Source organism: Procambarus clarkii, chromosome 16 (genome assembly GCF_040958095.1).
Source record: "Procambarus clarkii isolate CNS0578487 chromosome 16, FALCON_Pclarkii_2.0, whole genome shotgun sequence".
In the NCBI taxonomy this organism is placed as follows: Eukaryota; Metazoa; Arthropoda; class Malacostraca; order Decapoda; family Cambaridae; genus Procambarus; species Procambarus clarkii.
Genome location: NC_091165.1, coordinates 24,588,912 through 24,607,483, shown reverse-complemented (window position 1 = coordinate 24,607,483; position 18,572 = coordinate 24,588,912). Strand labels below are relative to the sequence as shown.

The following is an 18,572-nucleotide window of genomic DNA, read 5'->3' as shown; positions in this document are numbered from 1 at the left end:
TGGGAAGCCAAGCACTGCCAGTTACCCCCAAAATATTTTTAAACTAATAAGAATAAGCGTACCAAAACAGGATACTACAGTACCTTGCATATTAATATTGGATGTTAATGCTTAATGGTTCCCAAGAAATAGAGGGATAGTCTGTGCCAGTCTTTGGCAATAAGGAAAACAATCCAGTTCTATTTTACAAAGGTGAAACATCATTAAAGAATACAGCATTCTACCGTGTTCATTAATTTCAGATCTTATTGCTCAGTTGTTGGTACTCTATAAGTATCAACTTACAGAATAAGTTGGTACTTATACAACTTTATAGTTGTAAGTTAGAGTAAGCAAACAATAAGCTTGATCACACTAGGGGTCGTGCATTTGGATTTTAGATCGACGGGTACCAAGTACAGTACTGTATGTTGTTATCGGAGTACATGTATTGTGTAGTGGTGTTTCAATGAAGATGGATATACTGTAATGTTTAAAATAATATACTATACGTGTTTATAACGGTGAAAGTTCATTACAAATGGATGGTATACAAACCTGATTAGCATCTTCACTGCAGCTACCTAAATATTTTGGTTAATATCTCAGTAGGTTTCACAATTGTAAATTACATTATGATTTCATTTTATAGATAAACATGAACATGATGAGTCACAATAACATGGCTGAAGACATGATGACCAAACCACATATCAGAAAATGAAGAAATGACAACATTTTGGTCCATCCTGGACCATTGTCATGTTACACTCAATAATAATCCAGGACGGACCAAAATGTCGTCGTTTCTTAATCTTCTGATGTGTGGTTTGGTCATTATAGATAAACATCTCTTTCCAGTCATAACATAGTTTTATCCAAAAGTTGACAATGATTTCTTGGCAGTCCAAAGACTAGCAACATTACCCTAGCATTTGGCATCAGAACCAGAATTTGTCAGTATGGGCCAGCTTTGTTAATTATCAGGCCACCAATCATGGTTTGGATGGCTTCCTTTAGTTTATATTCAGTAAGTTCACCAGTGTTCTTTTAAGTCATATGTCTTATGAAAATCCTTGGAGAATCTGATTCCTTTGACAATACTCACCTTATGTCTTGTTCTTGTACTGGCATCCTGAATGATATTTAGGAATTTTGTAATATTCTGTGACAGGTGGAGCTAAATGGTCTTCCAGGCTTGGCACTTTATTTTGATAATTAATTACTCTTGAATGGGCAACAAAGATAAAATGTCACTTTAAATTGTAATTTTTCAACAATTGATGAGAGATTACAGGTACATTTTTGTTTTGTATTTGATAACTGTTTTCAATCAAAATTGTAAAAGAGTTATTTTCGTTTTCTTTGTAACAAATATTTGTCTTCATTTGTGATGTATATTAGGAGTATCAGATTCCTTGTTTAAAATAAGGTTCAAGAAATATGAAGGAGCTTTAGTATTAGATATGTGATATTAGAATTAAAATCATGTTCAATGTCATAATTTCTTATTCATTTATGAGACTAATAGGATTTAATCATAGCTTCATAATGTTTTACCCACCTTATATATGGTGTGTACATTCCCTTTGTGGTTGTGTTGATGTGGTGAAAAGTCAAGCTGTGTTAGGGGCTAATGAAATACAGTATTGTGAAGCTCGTATGTCTTGGAGTGTAGGTTATGTATAAATTATGTATATTAAATATACTGTGTAGAAAAGTTTTAACACATATTTATAAATTCTTTTGTTATGAGAACTTTTGAAACTGTTCTGAATTAGACACCATGAGAATTCTGTCATGAATACAAATGAATAAACTCCAAATTCAATGAGAGACTTGGATCCTCTCTGGATTGGCAAGGAAAAGTAAAACTAAAATTGGGTAAAAAGTTTAGAGAAAATGTTATTTAATTATTTTGTGATAGGAACCCCTTACTAGTTCCCCCAAAGCTTATGTATTGGAATAGCCAAATATTTGAATCACAGCTGGCCTCAGAACCCTAGTAGCCAGGATCAGAATCTGGTTCTACAAGGCAAGGAGAGCTTGAGCATCAGAGATTTTCCCAAATCAAGGAAAACCTACCAGAAAGATAGGTGAAACAGAACAATCTAATGTTTAAAGAAAAGACGCCAGCCTTGAAACAAACAAGGAAAATGATCATTGCAGTTGGTGAACAGCCCTAACCTTGATACTTGCCTGCATGGTGGCTATCCCCTGGAACATCAGTTGTACAAGGGATCATTGGTCTGTTTTTGCTCCCTTTGTTTCACAATTGTGTTTTGTACCATCCACATTGCATGTTTCCAAACTTGTGATTTGCTATGCATATGAGCCACGATTCTTTTTCCTTACTCCATCTAAGATTTCTACTCTGAGGGGGTTTCAGAGTCCTGTCTGAGTCAGTTCCTCTTGAGCTGTCTTGCTTCTGGTTAGCATATGGGACTTGCTTGCTAGTATCCATTGCCTCCATGAGGTCTGTTTACCTCATCTTTACCGATAGCCTCCCCAATTGATTCAGTGCTGCACTTTGGTGCTTGCAGGTTTCCAAGATGTGACTTTGTTTTTTAATGTTTTTGAACATTTGTGTTGCCTCAGTAATTATGTCTTATGTATTTAGGAACTTTTTTTACCATTTAGTGTGCTGTTTGTCAGTGATGGACTAAACTGACTGAACCGTCCTCTCTGGCAGCAGCTTATCAGGCTGCAGCATTGTTGGAAGATTATAATTTGCTTTCTCTTCTAACCTGACCAAGTAAGCCGGAAGACTCAGACAGAAAACGGGACAGTACATCACTCTCATGAGCTCATTTCATTTCAAATTACAGTACAGTACGTCCATTTTTGGCCATAGCGTGCATATGAGCGAAAGGTGAAGTAATTTTTAAAAGGATGGGTTGCTCTACTACTCAATGTCATTCACAGTTTGTTGCACAATGGTGTGCTTGTGGTGACTCCATTCTTGTGGAGTGTCTTGCTTTTTATTCCTATGAGAAAGATATCCTGGGCACCCTGATAGTCTGAAACTGTCTGCTCTCAACCACTACATATCTTGTCACAGATTCCAGATGACCACTTTATTCTAGGTTTGCCAGGTGATTTTGAGTGACTCTTGGCTCATTTCATTGGAACTTCTAAGCACCCATTGGCATGTTTCACCCATAAACCTCAGCACCCACTAATTTTTAGGAATTGGGTTCAGAGTGGAGCACTCATACCACTTTTGAACTTTGCTCTATGGTCTGAACCTGGCTCCCAGGTCTGATATACCTGGATGGCCTCTTTTAATGCTGCACTTTACTGCTTCATTCACTGGGGTATCTATTCACCAATGCAGAGACCATACAGTGTACATCTTTTTTCACCTGGGGTGGATTTTGAGTAATTTTCCTCTTCAGGTTTTTTAGGGTTCTGTTCCATACTGCCCTCCTCCGTCACTCGAGCTGTTCAAAGGAATCAAACCTCAGTTTGTCTCCTTGCCTTCAGAGGGCTGCCCCCCTCCTTCCCCACCCAGTGGTCCATTGTCTCAATGGACAATGGATTCTGAAGATAGCCTTACTTCTGGCTTCTCAGAATATTTATAATGTGCAGTGAGATCCATATTGTAGGCACATTGAACATTCTAGTGGATGGCTTCCCCCATTTTCTCTTGAGTTCGACAGAATGGGCAGTGAACAGAGCTGCTTCCTTCTGTCTTTGCAAGACTTCAGCCATCAATATCCACAGGTGGATCTGATGACCAAACCACACATCAGGAAACTGAAGAAATGGCGTCATTTTCTCGCTTTCCTGATGTGTGGTTTGATCATCATATCTTCAGCTATGTTATTGTGACCCATCGTCTGCACAGGTGGATCTAATTGCCTCCACATGAAAATGGCAGCTACTGGACCAATTAGCTCAGTTTCCAAATTGCAAGGCTTTCTCAGTGGACATGTTTCACCTGAGCTAGGGTCAGTGGTCTTGCATTTACCCTTTCCTTCCAGTTCAGCTGCTTCATTCCTGTGCTTGCCAGGCTGGAGACCTTTGTAGGCAGCATCCTTCTGGGTCCCATGTACTGATTCCCACCCCCCTCTCTTCCCATGCCCCTTCTTTCTTGAGGCTCCACCCCTGTCAGAGGATTGACAGCATGATCTGTCTGGATGATCTGAAGCTTTCTGTTGATCTTTGCACATGGAGATTTTAGGCCTTGTGTACCATTGGTTATGAGAGTCACATGGCAGGCCTGTTGGTATTCATGTTCGCATCATCTCCTCGAGGCAGCAGTATGAACTGACTTGGTAGGCCTTAATACCTTACATGATTTGTTTTGTCTAACATTTCTGGTGTTTTTTTCGATTTTGAGTAGATCTCTGATGCTCGAGCTCACCTTGCTTCATAGGAAAACCAGAATCCTGATTCTAGCTCACAATTCGTCAGTGAGGGACTCAACAGGCCTGGTGCAATTCCAAGACTTTGCGAGTACTAATGTGTAAGCTCCAAGGAGCTACTAAAGGCTCCTGAAAAGGGTGTTTCAATACAGTCAGCACTTAATTTTTGTTGTAGTATTTTAATTATGTTGAAATGTTATTAAAATTATTTATTTTAATAAAAACTTACAGGATCTATCCATATTTTAACTGCTGGCATTTTACCAACTCAATTTACTAATTAAAGTTTGGATCAATGCACAAGATCACCTAATCAATGTTGGGTGTTGCATTGTGGCCCACAGGGCAGAAATTGTATTGTGTGTGTTGAAAATTTTTCCACTATTCAAGATTTCCATGTACAGTATTTCATTGTATCATCTGCAGCAATAGACCTGTTGAATTTAAGAATTTCATTTAATCTCATTTATAGACATGAAATAAACATCTTTAGAAATATATATTTTGTTTACAAGTGCAATATATAAATTGCAAAATATCATGTAATGTATTACATTTATATTTTTTTATATCTGATCATAATTAGTATTTCAAAGTAAAATTTTGATATATGGTTATATGGATCTTTTTTTATAAGTTTTTACGTTAATGATAATTGTTGCTTTTTTTCGTGTAAATTTTTCTCTTGAATATTAGCTAATGCACATGGGAAACTAGTTGTGCTCTTAGTAAAGTTAAATATAATAAATTCGTAGCTTTGCTATGAAAATATTTATTTACTTCTCTGAGCCAAGGCCTGGACTTTGATGCTTCCTGAGCCAGCATTCAATTCGCCCGTGTCAGTTTCATCAACCTTGCTCTCTCCCACTGTGGTATGGATCTTTGCAAATTGTTTTGACAAATTAGGAAAAATAAACAGTGGTAAGTCTAAGATATTGGTAAGCCATCACCAAGGGACCAGCTCGGTGGGGTAGCAAAGAGAGAGAGCGAACAATACCCTCAATGCCCTCCTGCAAATGATAATCTGAAACACAAGGCATGCCAGTTATTGTTCTGCTGACTACTAATTAAAAAATTAAGTCATCCCTGTTACCACCAGGAGGCAGCACTCATTATTATAAGTGTCACTAGAGTCAGCAACTGTCATGTTGTGCCTGGTGCCCACCTATCACTGTCTTTAGCTCTGTGGTTGCAAATAAATGTACTATTTTTTGCCTCCGCATGTATACTAGTCATTTGTATGCACTATTTATATCTGCTATGGCTGCAGTTTGAGGTTACTTTCACTAGTGCTGTTTGACAAAGACCCTCGCCTCCAAAGATTACTTTTCTGAACTTTTTTTAGTGATGCATTTTAGTGTAATTCAGTTGCACAACTATCCTAGTTGTGCTTTTGGACTTTTTGTTTTGGACTTTAACCTTGGTGCTGGGCTTTCCTATGGAGAAAATTGTTTACGTTCACTTGGAGAATTGTTTACAGTTCTCTACTCTGCAATGTGACTCGGCTCTTGTGAAATTTGTTTCTGGGTGTTGTGTGGCTTCTTTTCTAGAAGGGACCACCCAGTGGCTCCCTGACCTTAACTCTGGACTCTGGTAACCCTGACCTTAACCCTGGTAACAGTAAACCTTAGTCCAACACCAAGCCTCAAAATGGTAATAGATGTTGCAACCTGTCAGCAGCAGGGGTAATTTTGTTTATTAATTAGAAGCCATAAAAGAATTAATAGGCATATTTTGTTTGAGTATCACTTGACTCACCACTGTCATCCCTAATTAACTTAAAAAATTTGGAAAGACCCTTGTCATGATGGGGACCAGGTCAACAATACCTGGTAAGTGATCAAGTCCATGGTGGATCATACAGACTCTTGGATCATCCAAGGGAATAGCTCAAAAAGGACTTTTAATACCCACTTTTTTTTATTATTATTAATTCTTAGCACTAGTCAGATGTCTGTAAAAGAGGTTATTTGAAGGTGCCACAGGGTAGATTTGCAGTCAAATATAATTGTAAGGAGCATAGATGATTGAGCTTATTTCTTGAGTGTGTTATGAATAATGCTTTTCCTAATAGAATTTTATTTAGTAAAAGACCATCATTAATGACAAGTCTTGGCTGTTAATTTAATCAGTTACAACCTTGAATAAACAGTTACAACGCCTTGTAAGGAGAATTAGTCCACATGTTTAACCCATTGAGAACTTTACAATATCCTAAAGAACAAAATTTTGTATATGAAAACTTTTTGTGTATGAAGTTTTTTCTTATTTTAGCTGATTTCAGGGTATCATATATGCATTAATTGTGATGACTAGTTAAAAGTACTGCAGATAAGCCAGCAGTTGTGTTCTATATAATTAGCGACTTAAATGAATCTCCAAAAAAATAGATCTGTTCTTGTGTTGTGTAACCAATTATAATACTGTAATGTAAATTGTATACAAAGTTATATGCTTTTATTTATTGTGAGTAATGTTTGGTTTTGTAGTCGGGCCAGCGACGGACTGATTGTTCACGGTCAGTCATTTTGTGCTCTCGTTACATTTATTCTCATGTGAACTAAAACATTGATGTTTTAATTTATATGAATTGTTTATTCAAAATATCCTCAAGGATTTAAAATTGGAAGATGCTTATAATTCTTATATTCAATTTGGTATTAAGAGTACAAAATTTACTCAACATAGGTAAATTGTTGTACAGTACAGTATATCTGTACAGTATATCTTTATTCCAGAAATAAATAATCATTTATGCCTTATATTTATTAATGAACCAAATAACATGGCAAACCTTATCTTTTTTTTATAAAACAAAATATAAATTGAATTTCAATCAATTAGAAAAGTAATACTGTACTGTAGATGTTAATTTACAGTTTTTCCTCCAAGGAAGCTGTTTTGTAAATTAGTCCTTGACCCATGGACCACCTAGTCATGTACATGTAATTATGTTGTCTTCCAACTGTCTGTCCACCTTTTACTTGTTTTTAATTTATTTTAGGAAAGCTTGTATCTTGAATACTGGCCATCCTTTTAAGGGTCGGGTTGTGTCTTCACACCATGGGGGTTGGGGGGTGTTGGATCATGCTTCATAGCCTCCATTGTGATTGATATGAGGGGTCCCGCACTACAATGTGTCCTCCAAGGGATTAAATATGAGCCACATCATGCCTTGTAGCCTTAGTGTTAAAAAAAACTCCACTATACATTGTTGCACTTATCACTATTGTAGAGTTTTTATGAATACTCAATTGTGCACAACTCTACAGCCATCAATAATAATTTTGCTTGTGCCAGAACACCTGTTAGTTCTTTATATATGTGCACACCTGTAGAAGCACACTTAAGTGCATGGCATTATTTATATATCACTAGCATGAATTTAGAACACTAATACACATGCAGGTACACACACAGCACAGAGGTACGTGGGGGGGGAAACAATACTGCATGTCGATAACTACTTAACCCTGATTAAAGTGCCCACAAACACTATTTAATTTATTAACATTTCAATTTTGAGTTATCTTTCACATTTTAAAATTTTATATTGTAAATTTTTTATGCAATTTGTAAATTTATTAAGATTATGTACCTAATGCATGAAATACTGATAGCACGTGTTTTGCCAGTATTCATAGTCGGTTTATTTAATGTTTTGTTGTTTGGCTACAAGAGCTGGAAAGTGTAGCCATTTTCTTCAATAAATGGCAAATTATGTTAATTGATTTAATTTCCATCCCCTTTGAGTATCCAACATGAGGGGGGGGGGGGGGAGGGAAGGCAGGAAATGTAGGGTGAAAAATGTCACTATTGTTAGTTTAATTTTGGGGGCAAGATATTGTTTTTGCTTCAGAGGCACAGCAACAATTATGACTGTGTAGGGGCTGACTATAGTGCTTGGCGCACAAGACAATTGTTTAGGGTTTTAAGCTTAGAAGAGACTGCAGAATTCGTGCACACACTGTATTAAGCATGTTAATGGAGGACAAGTGCACACATTAAGATTTGCTATAGGTAACCAAATGTTGTATCCTTGTATCATTGACTAGTTCATAGACCTACTTTTGTACCACAATGGGTTCCTTGTGGTGGACCCCTTCACATGCACAGGTGTCACATGCATAAACCATTTCAGATAACAAGAGTGGGGCTGGTGGAGTTCCTCTCCTTGCTATCCCTGAGAACAGCAATGTGCGCTATTTGAAGCATCCTTTCCCCTCCTCCCATGTCCAAGGGGACAGCGTGTGTAACCCATGTCGCCAATTCTGACAGGTTGGTGTCCAGGCCTAGAAGAGAGTCTACACCAGTTTGGGCAAACTCTCATAGCATTGTTCAACCAGTTAAAAACAGGTTTATCTTCTAGGAACAGTACCTCATTCAACCCCTTACCCCTCCAATCCGTCCTCATACTATGCTGTTTAAAGTAGCGGCCGTCCCCTCCCCAGACGCGTTCATCAAGTTTAAGTTCATTAAAAATTGGTTTGTTCGTATATAGATTAATATTATACATCGAAATTCTATGTATAGTTAGGCATAGGTTAGGTTAAGTTCTGTTGGCAATTATTTATATTTGAAGTACGTGGGCGAAGCATTTATAGAATTGTGGTCCGAACAGACGTTAGCGAAACACTTATTCCTTAAGTGTTCGAACGTCATCAGTCGAGGCGTGTGTAAACCACTTTTCATTCACAAACAGGGTATGGCGGCTTGATTAACGAGCTTGGATCTTTGTATGCGTTGACGGGCTGCCCCCTCAGTTGCCCTGGCAAGTGAAGTCCCGTGACCCTTGGGTCGAACCATATTAACTTTATTGTATGGATATTTTTCCCATCTGGAAGTCTCAACCCACTTTCTCCTCCCCCTCCTCCCAGCTGACTAACTCTTATGGACACCCTGGTAAGGTATGGACTCTGCTAACTGACCTCCACGCTTTCCCTGGTCTCTCTTAAACCTCTTCCTCGAGTGCAACATTCCCTTTTCCGAACTATGGAGCCACATGCATTAAATGCTATATCAGCAGAAACAAAGGTAAACAATGTCCAAAAACCAGACAATCATCTCTCATCGGTCTTTGTCTTCCTCAGCCTTTGAGGAAGTCTCAAAATCGGCCATGATCTGTACAATCTAATATCGATGCTCTAAATTCATCATTTGGAAACCAACTATTGATCAAGTGTAAACTCCAATTAAATGGAGAATCATGTTTACTGGTAATTGTACTGTATCATAATTTAAAAAGATCAGGCCGATCACAGTAATTTATAGATAAAGTCCATTTGAATTTGTTTAGGAATTATCCTCATTGTTATGGTATTCATGTTATTGTCATGTTATTCTTCACATAACGGCAAAAAATTAACATTGCTGAAGTTACGTGCTGACCATGGATGAGCACATCAGGAACAGCTTAGTACAGTGACCACGTTTTCAACTTGGTCGACGATCCTGGGTTCGATTCTCTCGTATGGCAGAAATTTAATAAATTTCCTTTCACCCGATGCCTCTGTTCACCTAGCAGTAAATAGGCACCCTGGAGTCTGGCAACTGGTGTGTGTTGATCCCGGGAAAGGTCAATAGTTAGACTTTAGGGGGGGGGGAAGAGGTGAAGACCCTGAAATACGTAGGTGTATAATTATAACACAATAAGGACTTCCCGACCCTGACAACCGAAATCTTATCCAGCGTTGCAAAACCATGCCAGCGCTTCCCTACACAGGCACGTGATCAGGATTGACTAGCTATTGCATTGCGAAGACTAGATAAAGTGCTGCGAGGTACAAACATGACTGACTGGTGGTTACAGACCGCTTCCTCTGGTAACTATCCTTTTTGTCAATCTGTTCAAGGTTCAGTCTGGGTGATGCTAATGCTTTACGACCGCTGGGAGCATGTCCAGCCGCTTTATTTGTCCAGATACACTCTCCGCAAACTTTGGTAATTAATCCATGGTCATTTAGGCTATGATCGGGCCGTTCCTACTAGTAAGTTCGGTATTTCAGTCTAGGAAATGTGATCACTTAAGTATATCCGTATATTGTCACCAAGGCCTAGGCTACAAGACTGGTACACCACCAGTTTACGTTCCTCACGAGTTACTTTAAGTTATGGTTTTATGTCTTAGTTTATGTAAGTATTGTTAAATTATAATTCATTGTGCAGGAGTACAGGCAACCAGTGTGTGTATTCACACGGTATGATTATATCGAGGGTCCCCCGCCTCCCAAGGTCGAATTACTGACCCCGCCCAGGATGCAACCCCACAAGCTGAACTCCGGAGTGCCTACTTACTGCTAGGCGATATGAAATGTGCCCAACCATTTCTGTCCCGCCTGGGATTCGAACCCAGAATTCTCTATTGTGAGTAGACACTTTCTTCAAAAAGTAAGTTGTAACAAGGAGTAATTGTGTCAAGCTCGAGCCACAGTTCAGGGTTGAGAACAGATGCTCCCCCCCCCCCCTCCACAGGATTATAAACCCATGGAACCGCCTACCCGCCGAAGCCGTAAATGACAAGACTAAAGTTGGAGGGTAGAAATAGCCTAAGCTACTCTATTCCTTTGAGATGTATTTCTTGTCTCAACAAACATACTTGAACTTTAACTGTAAAGTTTTAAAATCTGGAAAAGATTAAAGGCAAATGGAAGGGGTGTGGGGGAGGGGTGGCTTATAGCTTCGACAAGCCGCCAGCTTTCTGTCCTCGTCGAGGTTACTAGAGTAGTGGCCCTCAGGTAAATCAGAACGAACCCAACTATTACAGCCATCATAATTTTTAATATGCATTGAACTTACACGTAAATTATCTTAATGGCACATCTCTTACATTAACCTGTAAGAGTAGTTACACCAATTACATTTTATCGTTCAAACAACCAAGTTAACTCTTATTATCGCTCAATGTACAAACTTAGTTTACAAATGAGTTATTGGCTCAAATTCTGGAGCTGTAGATACTTTTTATAAACAAAACTACAAACTTTTTAAATAGATTTAAAGTATGTGCTGTGACCTTTAGTTCTCATATTGCATCTGGTACATTAGTCTTGTCCAGAACCCTCCGGCGCCGCCTCGCCGCCAGCTGAACCCTCCTGCGCCACCTCGCCGCCAGCCGCACCGTCCGGCGCCACCTCGCCGCCAGCCGCACCGTCCGGCGCCACCTCGCCGCCAGCCGCACCGTCCGGCGTCACCTCGCCGCCAGCCGAACCCTCCGGCGCCACCTCGCCGCCAGCCGAACCCTCCGGCGCCACCTCGCCGCCAGCCGAACCCTCCGGCGCCACCTCGCCGCCAGCCATTCCGTCCGGCGCCACCTCGCCGCCAGCCATTCCGTCCGGCGCCACCTCGCCGCCAGCCGAACCCTCCGGCGCCACCTCGCCGCCAGCCGAACCCTCCGGCGCCGCCTCACCGCCAGCCGAACCCTCCGGCGCCGCCTCTCCACCAGCCGAACCCTCCGGCGCCGCCTCGCCGCCAGCCGCACCCTCCTGCGCCACCTCGCCGCCAGTCATTCCGTCCGGCACCACCTCGCCGCCAGTCATTCCGTCCGGCACCACCTCGCCGCCAGTCATTCCGTCCGGCACCACCTCGCCGCCAGTCATTCCGTCCGGCACCACCTCGCCGCCAGTCATTCCGTCCGGCACCACCTCGCCGCCAGTCATTCCGTCCGGCACCACCTCGCCGCCAGTCATTCCGTCCGGCACCACCTCGCCGCCAGCCGAACCCTCCGGCGCCACCTCGCCACCAGCCGAACCCTCCGGCACCACCTCGCCGACAGCCATTCCGTCCGGCACCACCTCGCCGACAGCCATTCCGTCCGGCACCACCTCGCCGACAGCCATTCCGTCCGGCACCACCTCGCCGACAGCCATTCCGTCCGGCACCACCTCGCCGACAGCCATTCCGTCCGGCACCACCTCGCCGACAGCCATTCCGTCCGGCACCACCTCGCCGACAGCCATTCCGTCCGGCACCACCTCGCCGACAGCCATTCCGTCCGGCACCACCTCGCCGACAGCCATTCCGTCCGGCACCACCTCGCCGACAGCCGATTCCTCCAAATATTTTTCTTTAAATGCTTTGTGTGTTCCAATGAGTTCCTCGATGAACGAGTTTTCACTTTCCTCGTGCACAGTTGAGCGGTATTCCAAGCTATCTGTCGTGCTTCCTGCCGAAGTCCCTGTCTGCTGGCAGAACCGTGTTTTAGTACTTTAAAAAATTTTTAACATTAAAAGTACATAAAAGTATATATCAACATTTGCACAAAAACCAAACGGGGGCTCAATTAGTTTATATTACCTAGCTGACAGGACTCAGGAAATTTAAAACTTAAAAATTTGAACCGTAAATTTTAAACAGTTAATCAAGTAAACTTCCGCCAATATCCAGTTGTAAATGTAAGTGTTCATCTTTTGCGTTATTGTAAATTTGCATAGACAATTTTAGAGTATAATTATAATAAAAAGGGGTCAACAACCGTGTACACAACCTTCCCTTACCGTGTAGTCTGGATCATCACTGGAGTCTTCGTCGTCCTCGCTGTTAAAGTAGTCTTCTAAAGGGCGGTTCAGCTGCTCTCTACTAAACATACTGCGGTAATACTCTTCTTCAGTCGACTCCTCCGAAGATTCTTCAGCAGGCTCTTGCCTTGTCCCCTGGGAGAACCTTACAAGTCTTATTCATAATTTTGTAATTATTATATAAAGCACAAGAAAGCCTTCATATTTAGTAAGTTTGGAAGCGTTCACCCAGAATAATTCGTCAAGCAGTTTGTATGTGCCCGTACTACCCGTCCTGCTACATCCCCTGCCACAGCTATTTATTCCTACCTTGGAATGTTCATTTTCAGGATGAATAAATGTGCCTAGACTAAATTTGTTCAACCAGGAGATCGCCCTGCGTATCATAATCGTCCACTTGCATTTGTTCTTTGTCGACACGCTTTTGCGGCGCGTGACCTAATTATAGGAAACATTAAGTAAAATAAATGTCTTAATACATTTGTATTATTAGTACATCTTGCCGTATTTGGTATTCCTCGGCAACAGTTCAATATTCGTTGAGCGAATACTTAGTACTGGCATTTTTAGACTGCATGACATCAAATTTTCAAGTTATCAAACTAGAAAGACTGTCGGCCATAGTTAATACCGTTTAATGAGTATAGAAAAAAACGAACCTTCCTGGGCTTCAAGTTCGTAGCTATGTTAGAGGAAGTACCAGAACACCGCCACGCTTGCACCGCCAGTCTGGAGCTCCTAAGGCATCGTTCCTGAAAGTACGTCAAAAAAAAAAGATTAAATTTCTTTATTACACTTAATAATTTGTCAAATTATAAACAAGAGATTACTCACAACGTAAATGAGAAAGTGTATAGGCGAGAGGCACTTCAGTCGTTGTGCTTCCTGTACCAGCCGCGCGCTCACTTCCTCCTCTGGAAGGAAAAATTCGAGGATAATATTCATATCAATAGCTTCCGCTTATGTTTTTAAACCTTTAATTTTACAAACCTTTACGAATTATGGCAGCGCATGTCTTCTCTACCGTACTTATAAAGGCTTCTGTTAACCAGCATGACTGGTTAACGACCGTAGTCACAGCACAAGAGGCACCAAGCAGTGTAACCTTACGTGCACTCTTGCTCACTGCCTCCACCACCTGCAACAATGTAATTATATTTAGTTATAGAAATGTGCTAGAGAATAACACTTTCTTGCAAACTAAAATTTAGTACCTACCTCCTCGGTAGGTTTCTCAACGATTGGGTAATCTTTTCTCAACGTGGTTATTACATGTAGACCCAGGCCTTCAGCCTTTTTCACTGTAAAAGCAATTTATAAGTTAACCTCCTCCCAATATAATAGCCAAAATTTATAGTCCAAAATTTATTTTCTAAGAGACGGGGCAACTAGCTTAGATACTAAGATAGCCTAGCAAGGCTCAAATTCAAACAAGTTTGAGGTATAAATAAACAAGGGGACGAGGTAGCTCCAGCTATTCTCACCCCGTATAGCACATTGCTGACTAGTCTTAACGAATTAGGAAGGCAACTCACCCGACGCCTTCACCAGGTTGTACTGGTGGGCCGTGTGAACAAAGGAGAGGGTGAAGGAAATTGCGGCCGAGGAGACCTGCCCATAAAGAGGTACCGTCGTGCAGAGTGACTTGTGGGCAGTCGTTACCTGGGCCGGAAACATTAACGGGTGTCAAGGATTAAAGAATATGGGTAAAGGTAAGTCTTTATGGATTTGTCTGCCGTCCCGACAGTCGGGTTACCGATTACACTATTACCGGGGAATAACCTTTCCTTACTAGGAAAAATAAAATTAAATTCCATTATGTACACACATCAGCAGCGAGATTTTCAATGGCGCATCAGAGGGGGTGGGGAGGGACAAGATTAGTTGCAATTAAAACTTCACTAACTTTATTTCAGCAGCATTAGATAGGCATTATAATCGTTAAAGTAAACTATCAAGCTCAGCAAGATTACACATCTATAGGATCAATAGCTAGGCGACATTGGGTTTATTTTAAAAACACTTTAGAACAACGTTACAAGCAATTAGGGCACGTCTTATAGAACAAAGTCAACAGGAATTATTCTGTTAATAAGGCCACTAGTGAAGTAAACCTAAATTTAATATTTTTAGGCAGTGAACTTAACCAAGTCTGACTGCATGCAGCAAAACATTGATGGTCACCCACCATTCCCCCACTTTAACAACTATATATAGGATCAGTGGTTCAAATTTTTTTTATTAAATCCAATAATAAAACTTTGTACTAGTCTCGTCCCGAAAATATAACGTTGGATAATACTTGCGTACCGATTATAAGAAAAACTTGGGCGTATCCAAGTATAGGTTTATTAACGGAAGATTTTGTGCGACGACAGAGCTGAAAAACTTGGGAACTTAAGTTTTTTCCACTATCATTCCTTAAAATTCAAGTGTCCAAGGTTAAATTTAAAGATATCACGACCTAAAAGGATAGTCAGGATTTTTAAAAGCATCAAACGTTCCAGTTAGAAAAAAATTGAAAAGGTGAACCACAGGAGTCTTGCTGCATAGATCATATATCGTCAAGTGTAGAAGTGATCAATTCCGATAATCTAATTATCAAAGCAGACGGAAGACAAATTGAGAAACAGATCCATTTTTTTCCACGAGCATCTATTAACGTCACCTTTATTTTAGTATAGTTAAGGGGTAACAAGTGAAACAAGGTCGTAAATTAGTGAAGGTGGGAGGGGAAGGGGGGGGGGGAGAGTAAACCACACGCATAAAAAGATACTTAAAATTTGAAAAACAAAAACAAATCTATACGAAACGGCAGTCAGATAAGTCAAATGGTGTTACGCAATTAACAAGCCAAGCAACCTGAAAGGCTTACAGCCCTTTTTTTTTAATAAATATTAGTACTTCAACAATGTTAATTTATTTTGATAGACGAAGAACCCATGTACTATAATAAAGACACTATAAAAGCACAACTAACACTTACATACTTTATCTATACACAACAAATATATATACAGAGAGCGAATCACCTTTTGGGCAGCAGAAGCTATGACAGGAATATTACATAATTCCTGTAGAAATACTCCATTGTCAGCTGCTCCTGCAGCGAGCTTATAGGGTTCAGCCATCATTGCTACCTCTCTCTGACAGCTCAGCCCTCACCTCCAACAATGACGCCTGTCCCAACTGCCTCATATCCCTCTCCAGGGAACCACAGCCATTGGCTATTTCCCCTGATGGCTTCACCAATCACATCCTTCCGTGCCGCAGTGGTAACAATCCTAATGGTCTACTGCGAAAGACGCGGTATTTGGAACATGCTCATATATAAAATATAAATATTTCAAGTATAAATTGTCGCACCAGATAACATTTATTAGATAATCATCCTCACCTTTAAGCTCATTTTCCAAAATCCAGTTTAAATTCAATGGTAAATTTTTTTTACATGATAGACAGTTTGATTAAGTTATGCATGTAAATAATTTTCTCTGGTTACATGTCCTGACTACCCGTCCTCACACTAGGCTGCTTAAAGCAATGGCCGTCCTTCCCAGACGCATTTATCAATTGTAACATACTGCGTATTAAAAATTGCTTTGTTCTTATATATAAAAAAATAGTATTATACATTGAAATTCTATGTATAGTTAGGCGTAGGTTAGGTGTTTAGGTTCTGTTGGCGATTATTTGTATTTGTAGTACGTGGGTGAAGCATTTACAGCGTTGTGGTTCAACAACCCGTCCTCGACTCAAGTCCATTACATTCAGCGGTCAACCCCACAGACGCATTCATAAATTTTAACATGCTGTTCATTCAAAACGGGAATTTTCTCAAGTATAAATTAATATTATAATATATTAACATATTGTGTATATATAGGCATAGGATAGGCTAGGTTAGGTGTTTAAATTCTGTTGGGGGATTATTAGTATTTGTAGCACGTGGGTGAAGCATTTATAGCGTTGTGATTCGAACAAAATTTGTCAGTGAAGCACTTGTTCCGGATATGTTCGAACGTCAGCAGTTGTGAGTCGTGTGTAAACCGCTTTTCATTCAAAAACAGGGGGTTTGGCGGGTGCATGGAATCACTTTTGGGATTTGCTTGGAGGACGGGCTGAGCATTTACCGCGTTGTTGTTGTTTTTTTTTTAGATATATACAAGAGTTGTTACATTCTTGTACAACCACTAGTACGCGTAGCGTTTCGGGCAGGCCCCTGGAATACGATCCCCACGAAGAATCGTTTTTACAACCAAGTACTCATTTTACTGTTGAGTTAAACAGAGGCTACAGTTAAGGATTTGCGCCCAGTAAATCCGCCTCGGCCAGGGTACGAACCCATGACAAAGCGATCGCGAAACGCCAGACGAGTGTCTTATCACTACACAACGGAGACTGGTAATCTGGCTACAGACGTTGGTTCGAACAAAATTTGTCAGTGAAGCACTTGTTCCGGAAGTGATGGGACGTCATCAGTTGTGAGTCATGCGTGAACCACTTTTCATTCATAAACAGGGGGTTTGGCATGCTTTTGTTATGAGAAAGGACGTCCTGCAAGAAAGTGTTTTAATCACTAGTGTCTTCATAATTGCTATTAACGGTATCGAATTCTCCATTCCAGGTACGATATATGCGCATTTATATGTTGCTGACCTAACCATAGGCTACGACGGTGATCATTTTATGTATTTACAGCGAAAACTCTAAACCGCTAGAAATAGTGCATCAACCTGGGCATGCAAGCATGATTGTACATTCTTACCCGCTATATAACATATGAAATTTACCAGCAAGCATACTGTCATCGCCTTTCATTACAACTTTATGGTAGTTACAGCACGGCAAGATTACCAAATATCGACCATAGCCTATAGGGGTAACCAGCACCAGGGGGGGGGGGGGGAAGCACAATCACCAGGGGGGCCCCCACAATCAACAGGGGGCCCACAATCAACAGGGGGCCCACCATCACTTTTTTGTATACTATAAAAATGGACAAATATCATATAGTATTTAGATTCCTCTGCAAAACTATGCATTATATAACTGATGATTAATCATTATATATTATTATGATATGAGTTGTCTATGTATGTGCTTAACCATTCAATGGCCACGCTAATTACATTGACCGGATGGTGAGGTCCCCATTTAGTTGTACTTTTGATCTAGGGGCCGAAACAGTTTGATCTGGCCTAGAGTAAAAATATATATATATATATATATATATATATATATATATATATATATATATATATATATATATATATATATATATTTTATATATATATATATATATATATATATATATATATATATATATACATAACTATTAGGTAATATTCAACTCACATTATTCTTGGATAGCACAATATATATCACTTGAAAAATGAATACACCAATTCAGGTCATTAATTAACTAACTAAATGTATTATCGCATACCACATCGAGGGCACATTGAAAAAACTTTCTCATGGTAAAAATTGCAAACCATTGACTCATTACCCTTCCCAGTACGCTATACTAGAGTAAACTTTATTTAACATGTTAATTAACATTACACACAGAAATCACAATAGCGTGATCCATCAATGAACAAAATGAGTTGTGAAATGAAAAAAATGTATCAGTGAGTTGTGTAAACCCTGGTTTGTGTCTCGGAGAGGCTGCAGGATCCTAATAAGTTAGGTACAACTTCTGGTT

The 18,572-nt window shown here is 40.2% G+C and overlaps 1 protein-coding gene across 2 annotated transcripts; it reads right to left on the bottom strand.

Annotated features, from left to right (window-relative positions):
- Positions 1–11,104: 11,104 nt before the first annotated feature.
- Positions 11,105–16,157, bottom strand: LOC123760043 (collagen, type I, alpha 1b). Of its 2 annotated transcripts, XM_045745435.2 has the most exons (9): positions 15,895–16,131; positions 14,398–14,524; positions 14,081–14,163; positions 13,853–14,000; positions 13,697–13,776; positions 13,522–13,614; positions 13,172–13,300; positions 12,842–12,997; positions 11,105–12,526 (listed from the first exon to the last, which is right to left on the bottom strand). In XM_045745435.2, the coding sequence occupies exons 1-9, from the start codon at positions 15,994–15,996 to the stop codon at positions 11,390–11,392; spliced, it is 2,055 nt and encodes a 684-aa protein (XP_045601391.2). In that variant the 5' UTR covers positions 15,997–16,131; the 3' UTR covers positions 11,105–11,389. The 2 variants fall into 2 exon arrangements, with proteins under 2 accessions (XP_045601391.2, XP_045601394.2); XM_045745438.2 differs by lacking the exon at positions 13,172–13,300 and having other exon boundaries at positions 15,895–16,157.
- Between the last annotated feature and the right edge of the window lie 2,415 nt (positions 16,158–18,572).

What these genes read in the sequence shown, in the direction of transcription:
- LOC123760043 (XM_045745435.2), bottom strand. Translation starts at nt 15,996, where the DNA reads ATGATGGCTGAACCCTATAAGCTCGCTGCAGGAGCAGCTGACAATGGA. An exon ending in TTGAGAAACCTACCGAGGAG is followed by an intron (nt 14,001 to 14,080) that starts GTAGGTACTAAA and finishes ACATTGTTGCAG; the next exon opens with GTGGTGGAGGCAGTGAGCAA. An exon ending in CGAACTTGAAGCCCAGGAAG is followed by an intron (nt 13,301 to 13,521) that starts GTTCGTTTTTTT and finishes TCCTATAATTAG; the next exon opens with GTCACGCGCCGCAAAAGCGT.